At 38.5% G+C, this 9,846-nt stretch overlaps 1 protein-coding gene across 9 annotated transcripts in view; it reads right to left on the minus strand.

Moving 5' to 3' along the window:
- Positions 1-9,846, minus strand: part of CFAP91 (cilia and flagella associated protein 91) — a 153,659-nt gene that overhangs the window by 69,085 nt on the left and 74,728 nt on the right. For all 9 annotated transcript variants that reach the window (XR_008617499.1, XM_024120311.3, XM_024120310.3 and 6 more), the window contains one exon: positions 9,511-9,653. Coding sequence is in view for 8 of the 9 variants with exons in the window: in XM_024120311.3 (XP_023976079.1) it covers positions 9,511-9,653 (143 nt within the window). In the remaining variant the exon portion in view is untranslated. The remainder of the gene's footprint in view (positions 1-9,510; positions 9,654-9,846) is intronic.

The following is a 9,846-nucleotide window of genomic DNA, read 5'->3' on the forward strand; positions in this document are numbered from 1 at the left end:
TAAAGCAGAAACTAACACACCATTGTAAAACAGTTATACTCCAATAAAGATGTTAAAAAAAAAAAAGTCCATACTACCCAAAGCAATCTACACATTTAATGCAATCCCTATCAAAATTTCCATGACATTTTCAACAGAACCAAAATAAATAACCCTAAAATTTATATGTACCACAAAAGACCCTGAATTACTAAAGCAATCTTAAGAAAAAAGCAAAAAGCTTGAGGTAACATGCTCCCTGATTTTGGACTATACTACAAAGCTACAGTAATCAAAGCAGCATGGTACTGCCATAAAAACAGACACATAGATCAACTGAACAGAATAAAGAGCTCAGAAATAAACCCATGCACTTATTTTCAATTAACCTTTGTCAAAGGATGCAAGAATATACAGTGGAGATAAGACAGTCTCTTCAATAAGTGGTGCTGGGAAAACTGGACAGCTACATGTAAAAGAATAATATTTGAAAATTTCCTCACACCGTATACAAAAATAAACTCAAATGGATTAAAGACCTACTTGTAAGAATGGAGACCATATAACTCCTAGTAAAGAACATAGGCAGAAAACTCTTGGACATAAATTGTAGCAATATTTTTTATGGATCTACTAAGGCAAAAGAAACAAAAGTAAAAATGAACAAATAGGACCTAATTAAACTTGAGCTTTGGCACAGCAAAGGAAACCATCCAAAAAATGAAAACACAACCTACTGAATGGAATAAAATATATGCATATGACAGATAAAGGGTTGTTATCCACAATGTACAAATAGCTCATACCACTCGGTATCAGAAAAACAAGCGACCCGATTAAAAAATGGGCATGGGCTTCCCTGGTGGTGCAGTGGTTGAGAGTCTTCCTGCCGATGCAGGGGACATGGGTTCGTGCCCCGGTCTGGGAAGATCCCACATGCCGCAGAGCACCTAGGCCCATGAGCCATGGCCACTGAGCCTGCGCGTCCGCAGCCTGTGCTCCGCAATGGGAGAGGCCACAACAGTGAGAGGCCCGCATATCGCAAAAAAAAAAAAAAAAAAAAAAAAAAAAAAGGGCAGAAGACTTGAATAGACAGTTTTCCAAAGAATACATACAGATGTCCAATAGGCACATGAAAAGATGTTTAACACTGATAATCATCAGAGAATGCCAATCAAAACCACAATAAGAGAGTGGCTATCACACTCACACCTGTCAGAGTGGCTATCATCAAAAAGACCACAAATTATAAATGTTGGTGAGTATGTGGAGAAAGGGGAACCCGTGTATATTGTTGGTGGGAATGTAACTTGGTGCTGCTACTCTGGAAATCAGTATGGAAGTTCCTCAAAAAAAGAAAGAAAAGAAAGAAAGAAAAAATGAAACTACCATGTGATCCAGAAATTCTACTTGTGGATATATATCCAAAGAAAATAAAAATACTTATTTGAAAAGATACGTGTACCCCCATGTTCAAAGGATCATTATTTACATTTGCTAAGACATGGAAGCAACCAAAGTGTCCATCAACAGAAAAATTCATAAAGGAGATGTGGTGTATATATACAATGGAATATTACTCAGCCATAAAAATGAATAGTCTGCCATTTGCCACAATATGGATGGATCTAGAGAGTATTATGCTCAGCGAAGTAAGTCAGACTGAGAAAAAGACTGATGTTATCACTTATATGTAGAATCTAAAAAGTTAAACAAATGTATATAACAAAACAGAAACAGATCCACAGATACTGAGAACAAACTAGTGGTTACCAGTGGCGGGGGGAGGGGCAAGACAGGGATGGGGTGAGATTAAGAGATATAAACTACTGTGTATAAAATAGATAAGCAACAAGGATGTATAGCACAGGGAAATATAGCCATTATTTTGTAACAACTTTAAAGTATAATCTATAAAAATCTTGAATCACTGTGTTGTACACTTGAAACTAATAAAATAATGTAAATCAACTGTACTTTAATAAGAAAAGAGATTGTATTGGAGTGGATAGTCTATCTTAACATAGGCACAAGGTGAGTGATATTTAATATAAAATTAATAATGTGTTAGTTTTATTATTGGTTTATAACTTTGCTTTCAAAGAATTACATTACCATATCGAATGCCTCTCTCATAATTTGAGAAACTGCGTATCACCCTATTACCACAGGTAAGTGACTTTTTACAAAAATGTAACAGTGTTTCCAAGTCTGTATTATGAATATGACTGTAATACTCTATGCCATTAAAATTTTATAATAATTCATTCATTAGTGTATGGGCTAGGCTATGTGAAGAAATTGTATTATTACAGTAGGCTACCATTAAGCAATCATATTGCTGCTTCTTTGTTATCAATGCATGAATCGTTATTCCTGTAAGTAAAAATAAATTTTTTTACGTAATTTTTTCATTTTTAATGTTGGTGTTAGTAGTACATATAACTTCTGTATTTTGTATCATATAATGCAATATTGACAATATTGATATAGGTAGGTACTGACTGACAGAGGATTCATCTTGTCAACAGATGACATAAACTTATGGTATCAGTAAATACAGTACAGTACTGTAAATGTATTTTCTTTTCCTTCTGATTTTCTTAATCTTTTCTCTTCTCCTTATTGTAAGAATATAGTATATACTACATGTACAAAATACGTGTTGATTGACTTTATGTTATCAGTAAGGGTTCTTGTCAACAATATTAGTAGTTGGATTTAGGGGGAGTCAAATGTTTTAAACAGGAGTCAAGATGGCGGAGTAGGTGGACACAAGGTTCGTGTCTTCTCACAAGTAGGGCATCTACTAGGCACTGGTGGGGGACCTTGGACACCTAAGGGGATGGGAGGAATCCCCGTGTGACCAGGTAGGATGTGGGAGGGGGAAGAAAAGTGGAGGTGGGATGGGACCAACGCCCCTGAGGGGGAGCTGGGGGAGGGGAGAGATTCCCATGCTTGGAATGGCCCACTCATGGCATGGGGAGTGGTGGGGATGGAGAGGGACCTTTGGAGGGTCGGGGGATCAGAAGGGAACATGGCCAGGGTCTCCCCCACCCCCTCAGACCCCAGAAAGCCTGCTGGGGTCCTGGGCCTGAGTCCCCCACCCCTAGGGCCCCCTGCACCCGACTGGGACCTGGGTTTGAGCCCTGCCCCCCCAAACCAAGGTCTTTTCTGGCCATGTGGGTCTTGGGCCTAAAGCCCCCCCCACCAACCAGAAGGCCTCTTCCAGCTGTGTGGGTCCTGGGCCTAAGGGCCCCCCCCCAACACTAAGGCATCTCTGGCTCTTTTTTTTTTTTTTTAACTTTTATCTTTTAATTTTTTTTTATCTTATTTTTTCATTTAATTTTTATTTTTTTATTTTTTTTGCTGTGCTGGTTATGTTTTGCTGTGTTGTGGTTTAATTTTAATTTTAATTTTTCTAATTTTATTTTTTATTCTTTGTTATTGTTCTGTTCTTTTTTATTCATTGCCCTTTTTTTTCTTTTGCCATGCCACATGGCTTGTGGGGTCTTGGTTCCCAGGCTGGGGTTGGGCCTGAGCTCCTGTGGAGGGAGTGCCAAGTCCAAACCACTGGACTAACAGAGAACCTCAGGTCCCAGAGACTATTAATAGGTGTGAGTTTTCCCAGAGGTACTCATCTTGGCACTTAGACCTTAATAGGTGTGAGTTCTCCCAGAGGTCCTCATCTTGGCACTTAGACTTGTCTCCAACCAACTGCCTGCAGACCCCAGTGCTGGACGCCTCAGGCCAAACAACCAGTAAGACAGGAACACAGCCCCACCCATTAAAAAAAAATGAGACGACAAAAAAATTGGTTAGAGATGAAAGAGGAAGGTAAAAACCTACACGACCAAATAAATGAAGAGGAAATAGGCAACATACCTGAAAAAGAATTAAGAGTAATGACAGTAAAGATGATCCAGAATCTCAGAAATAGAATGGAGGCACAGATCAAGAAAATACAAGAAATGTTTAACAAGGATCCAGAAGAACTAAAAAACAGTGATGAACAACACAATAAATGAAATGAAAAATACACTAGAAGGAATCAACAACATAATAACTGAGGCAGAAGAACGAATATGTGAGCTGGAAGATAGAATGGTACAAATAACTGCCAAGGAGCAGAAAAAAGAAAAAAGAATGAAAAGAAGGGAGGACAATCTCAGAGACCTCTGGGACAACATTAAATGCACAAACATTCAAATTATAGGTGTCCTAGAGGAAGAAGAGAAAGAGAAAGGGTCTGAGAAAATATTTGAAGAGATTATAGTCAAAAACTTCCCCTAACATGGGAAAGGAAATAGTCACCCAAGTCCAAGAAGCGCAGAGAGTTCCATACAGGATAAACCCAAGGAGAAACACTCTGAGACACGTATTAATCAAACTAACAAAAACTGAATTCAAAGAAAAAATATTAAAAACAGCAAGAGAAAAGCAACAAATAACATACAAGGGAATCCCCAAAAGGTTAAGAGTTGATCTTTCAGCAGAAACTCTGCAGGCCAGAAGGGAGTGGCAGGATATATTTAAAGTAATGAAACGGTAAAACCTACAACCAAGATTACTCTACCCAGCAAGGATCACATTTAGATTTGACAGAGAAATCAAAAGCTTTACAGAAAAGCAAAAGCTATGAGAATTTAGCACCACCAAACCAGCTTTACAACAAATGCTAAAGGAACTTCTCTAGGCGGGAAACACAATAGAAGAAGAAGACCCACAAAAACAAACCCAAAACAATTAAGAAAATGGTAATAGGAACATACATATCGGTAATTACCTTGAATGTAAATGAATTAAATGCTCCAACCAAAAGACACAAACAGGCTCAGTGGATACAGAAAGAAGGCCTGTTTGGGACTTCCTTGGTGGTCCAGTGGTTAAGACTCTGTGCTACCAATGCAGGGGGTGTGGGCTTGATCCCTGGTCAGGGAATTAGATCCTTCATGCTGTAGCTAAAGATCCCGTGTGCCACAGCTAAGACCCAGCACAGCCAAATAAATAAAACAAACAAAAAAACAAGACCTGTTTATATGCTGTCTACAAGAGACCCACTTCAGACCTAGGAACACATAAAGACTGAAAGTAAGGGAATGGAAAAGATATTCTGTGCAAATGGAAATCAAAAGAAAGCTTGAGTAGCAATACTCATGTCAAATAAAATAGACTTTAAAATAAAGACTGTTACAAGAGACAAGAAGGACACTACATAATGATCAAGGGATCAATCAAAGAACAAGATATAACTATTATAATATTTATGCACCCAACATAGGAGCACCTCAATACATAAGGCAAATGCTAAAAACCATGAAAGGGGAAATCGACAGTAACACAATAATAGTGTGTTAACACCCCATTTACACCAATAGGCAGATCATCCAGACACAAAATAAATAAGGAAACACAAGCTTTAAATGATACAAAAGACAAGTCAGACTTAATTGATATTTATAGGACATTCCACCCGAAAGACACTTTCTTCTCAAGTGCACACGGAACATTCTCCAGGACAGATGACATCTTTGGTCACAAATCAAGCCTTGGTAAGTTTAACAAAACTGACATTGTATCAAGCATCCTTTCTGATCACAGCACTGAGATTAGAAATCAGTTCATGAAAAAAACTGTAAAAAACACAAACACCTGAAGGCTAAACAATACACTACTAACTAACCAAGAGATCACTGAAGAAATCAAAGAGGAAGTCAAAAAATACATAGAACCAAATGACAACGAAAACATGAGCACCAAAACGATTGGACGCAGCAAAAGCAGTTCTAACAGGGAAGTTTATACCAATTCAGTCTCACCTCAAGAAACAAGAAAAATCTCAAACACTCTAACCGTACACCTAAAGCAACTAGACAAAGAACAAAAAAAACGCCGAAGTTAGTATAAGGAAACAAATCATAAAGATCAGAGCAGAAATAAATGAAATCGAAATGAAGAAAACAATAGCAAAGATCAATAAAACTAAAAGTTGGTTCTTTGAGAAGATAAACAAAATTGATAAACCCTTAGCCAGACTCACCAAGAAAAAATCGGAGAGGGTTAGGACCCGCGCAGAAGGGGAGAGGCACCACATGGAAAAGAGGGCCTCTGGAGTGTGGAGTTCCCAAGTTTGGAGCTTCAAGATGGCAGAGGAGTAAGACATGGAGATCACCTTCCTCCCCAGAAATACATTAAAAATACATCTACATGTGGAACAGCTCATACAGAACACCTACTGAACACTGGCAGAAGACCTCAGACTTCCCAAAAGCCAGATGGCTGACAGAGTCCTGGTGCTCCAGCCGGTTGTCAGGCCTGAGCCTCTGAGGTGGGAGAGCCAAGTTCAGGACATTGGTCCACCAGAGACCTCCCGGCCCCCCGTAATAGCAAATGGCGAAAGCTCTCTCAGAGATCTCCATCTCAACGCTAAGACCCAGCTCCACTCAACAACCAGCAAGCTCCAGTGCTGGACACCCTATGCCAAACAAGTAGCAAGACAGGAACACAACCCCACCCATTAGCAGAGAGGCTGCCTAAAATGTTCACAGACACCCCAAAACAGACACCAGACATGGTCCTGCCCACCAGAAAGACAAGATCCAGCCTCATCCACCAGAACACACACACCAGTCCCCTCCACCAGGAAGAACTACGAACTTGCAGCTTGCAGAAAGGAGACCCCAAACACAATAAGTTAAGCAAAATAGGAAGACAGAGAAATACACAGCAGAAGGAGCAACATAAAAACCCACCAGACCAAACAAATGAGGAAATAGGCAGTCTACCTGAAAAAGAATTCAGAGTAATGATAGTAAAGATGATCCAAAATCTTGGAAATAGAATGGAGAAAATACAAGAAACGTTTAACAAGTACCTAGAAGAACTAAAGAGCAAACAAACAATGATACACAACACAATAAATGAAATTTAAAATTCTCTAGAAGGACTCAATAGCAGAATAACTGAGGCAGAAGAATGGATAAGTGACCTGGAAGATAAAATAGTGGAAGTAACTACTGCAGAGCAGAATAAGGAAGAAATAATGCAAAGAATTGCGGACAGTCTCAGAGACCTCTGGGACAACATTAATTGCACCAACATTTGAATTATAGGGGTCCCAGAAGAAGAAGAGAAAAAGAAAGGGACTGACAAAATATTTGAAGAGATTATCGTTAAGAGGTGATCTTTCAGCAGAAACTCTGCAAGTTAGAAGGGAGTGGCAGGACATATTTAAAGTGATGAAAGAGGAAAACCTACAACCAAGATTACTCTACCCAGCAAGGATCTCATTTAGATTTGATGGAGAAATTAAAACCTTTACAGACAAGTAAAAGCTAAGAGAATTCAGCACCACCAAACCAGCTTTACACCAAATCCTAAAGGAACTTCTCTAGGCAGTAAACACAAGCGAAGGAAAAGACCCACAATAACAAACCCAAAACAGTTAAGAAAATGGTAGTAGGAACACACACATTGATAACCACATTAAATGTAAATGGTTTTAATCTGCAACCAAAAGACACACACTGACTGAATGCATACAAAAACAAGACCTGTATATATCCTGTCTACAAGAGACCCACTTCAGACCTAGGGACACATACAGACTGAAAGTGAGGGGATGGAAAAAGATATTCCATGCAAATGGAAATCAGAAGAAAGCTGGAGTAGCAATTCTCATATCAGACAAAATAGACTTTAAAGTAAAAACTATAACAAGAGACAAAGAAGGACACTATATAATGATCAAGGGATCGATCCATGAAGAAGATATAACAATTGTAAATATTTATGCACCCAACATAGGAGCACCTCAATACATAAGGCAAATACTAACAGCCATAAAAGGGGAAATCGACAGTAACACAATCATAGTAGGGGACTTTAACACCCCACTTTCACCAATGGACAGATCATCCAAAATGAAAATAAATAAGGAAACACAAGCTTTAAATGATACATTACACAAGATGGACTTAATTGATATTTATAGGACATTCCATCCAAAAACAACAGAATACACATTCTTCTCAAGTGCTCATGGAACATTCTCCAGGATAGATCATATATTGGGTCACAAATCTAGCCTTGGCAAATTTAAGAAAATTGAAATCATACCAAGTATCTTTTCTGACCACAACGCTATGAGACTAGATATCAATTACAGGAAAAGATCTATAAAAAATACAAACACATGGAGGCTAAACAATACACTACTTAATAACGAAGTGATCACTGAAGAAATCAAAGAGGAAATCAAAAAATACTTAGAAACAAATGACAATGGAGACACGACGACCCAAAACCTATGGGATGCAGCAAAAGCAGTTCTAAGAGGGAAGTTTATAGCAATACAATCCTACCTTAAGAAACAGGAAACATCTCGTATAAACAACCTAACTTTGCACCTAAAGCAACTAGAGAAAGAAGATGAAGGAAACGATAGCAAAGATCAATACAACTAAAAGCTGGTTCTTTGAGAAGATAAACAAACAAAAAAAGCTTCAGTAAATTAGGAATAAAAGGGAACTTCCATACTCTAATAAAGAATATCTACAAAAAAATCTTACAGAAAGTGAGAAAATGATGAACACAGAATTCAGAATCGGTAAATGGAGATGGGGATAATGTGGGAAAGAACCACACAGATATAAGTAAATAATTGTCAAGGTCCTAATTTTTATCTTGAGTGTGGGCTCCCATGGATCTTTATGCTATTACTAACTGAACAAACAAACATGCATGGACCAGTGATGAGGGTATGTCTTAAATCAGTGAGTCTCAAAGTGTGGTTCCTGCAGCATCAGCATTCCCTAGAAACTTGCAAAAAATGCAAGTACTCAAGCCCCACCCCTACTGAATCAGCAACTTCGGGGTGGGGCCCAGCAACATGTGTTTTAACAAGCCCTCCAGGTGATTCTGATGCAGGCTAAAGATAGAGCACCACTGTCATATACTAAGGATTCAAATGTATCCAAGTCTGAACACCTATAGTCCAATTAACAAAAGAGAAAGCCAAGCTGATGGATGAAGCTGTACAGCTGGCTCATGAGAGATGACCATCAAACTTTCTCATTTAGCTGAGTTTAAACTAGATGAGTGGGATGCTGAACATGACTCCCTTGCTTCATGATGCCCTGGTAACAAATCTAGAGGGGAGAAAATGAGGCCTATTACACTATTAAAATCAACAGTAATCCTGAACCCTAGAAACTTGTTACACCTCAATGTTGTGTCACATTTTATTGTGTAGATCCAAAGTCAGAACCACTTTTAGAAAGTAGCGTGACTTCTGCAAATGGGGAGAATAACCTCTAAGAGGTTTTCCTACAGTTTGAAATTAGGGGGAAAAACACTGATCGGCACAGCACAGGTAACTGCCAGAAAAGTCTAGAGAGGAGAAAGAATGTAGGCTTGTGTGTTGAGAACTACTGGACATTGCTGCCCAAGACAAAGTACAATTTTTGGAGTGTAGTATATCTCTGTAAAAGTCACACTAGAAGCATCTTGTCTTCCAGATAAGAATTATACCTTATGAACCTCTGCCAACTCATGGTCCATCCTTGCAGCCCTCTTCAGAAAACCATCTTTGGTGGTAGTGACTTTGGGTTTTGGAGGTCTGATTCGGGGTTGTGTCACAAAATCTGGGAGACATGACTCAAGTTCGACTAATCCTGTAGGAAGGAAGTACATGTTTAGTATCCGGTGCTTAAATACATCATTTGAAAGCATGCTGTTAATTTCAGTAGCTGTTTGCCAAGTGGTTTCATTTAGAATTATTGATAAGGTATATCTCATATAATTGAATTGTCCCTGAAATATAAAGGAAATTTCTATATAATTAACTTATATTCTTTTTTTTTTTTT

The sequence above is a fragment of the Physeter macrocephalus genome, chromosome 1 (genome assembly GCF_002837175.3).
Source record: "Physeter macrocephalus isolate SW-GA chromosome 1, ASM283717v5, whole genome shotgun sequence".
Lineage (NCBI taxonomy): Eukaryota > Metazoa > Chordata > Mammalia > Artiodactyla > Physeteridae > Physeter > Physeter macrocephalus.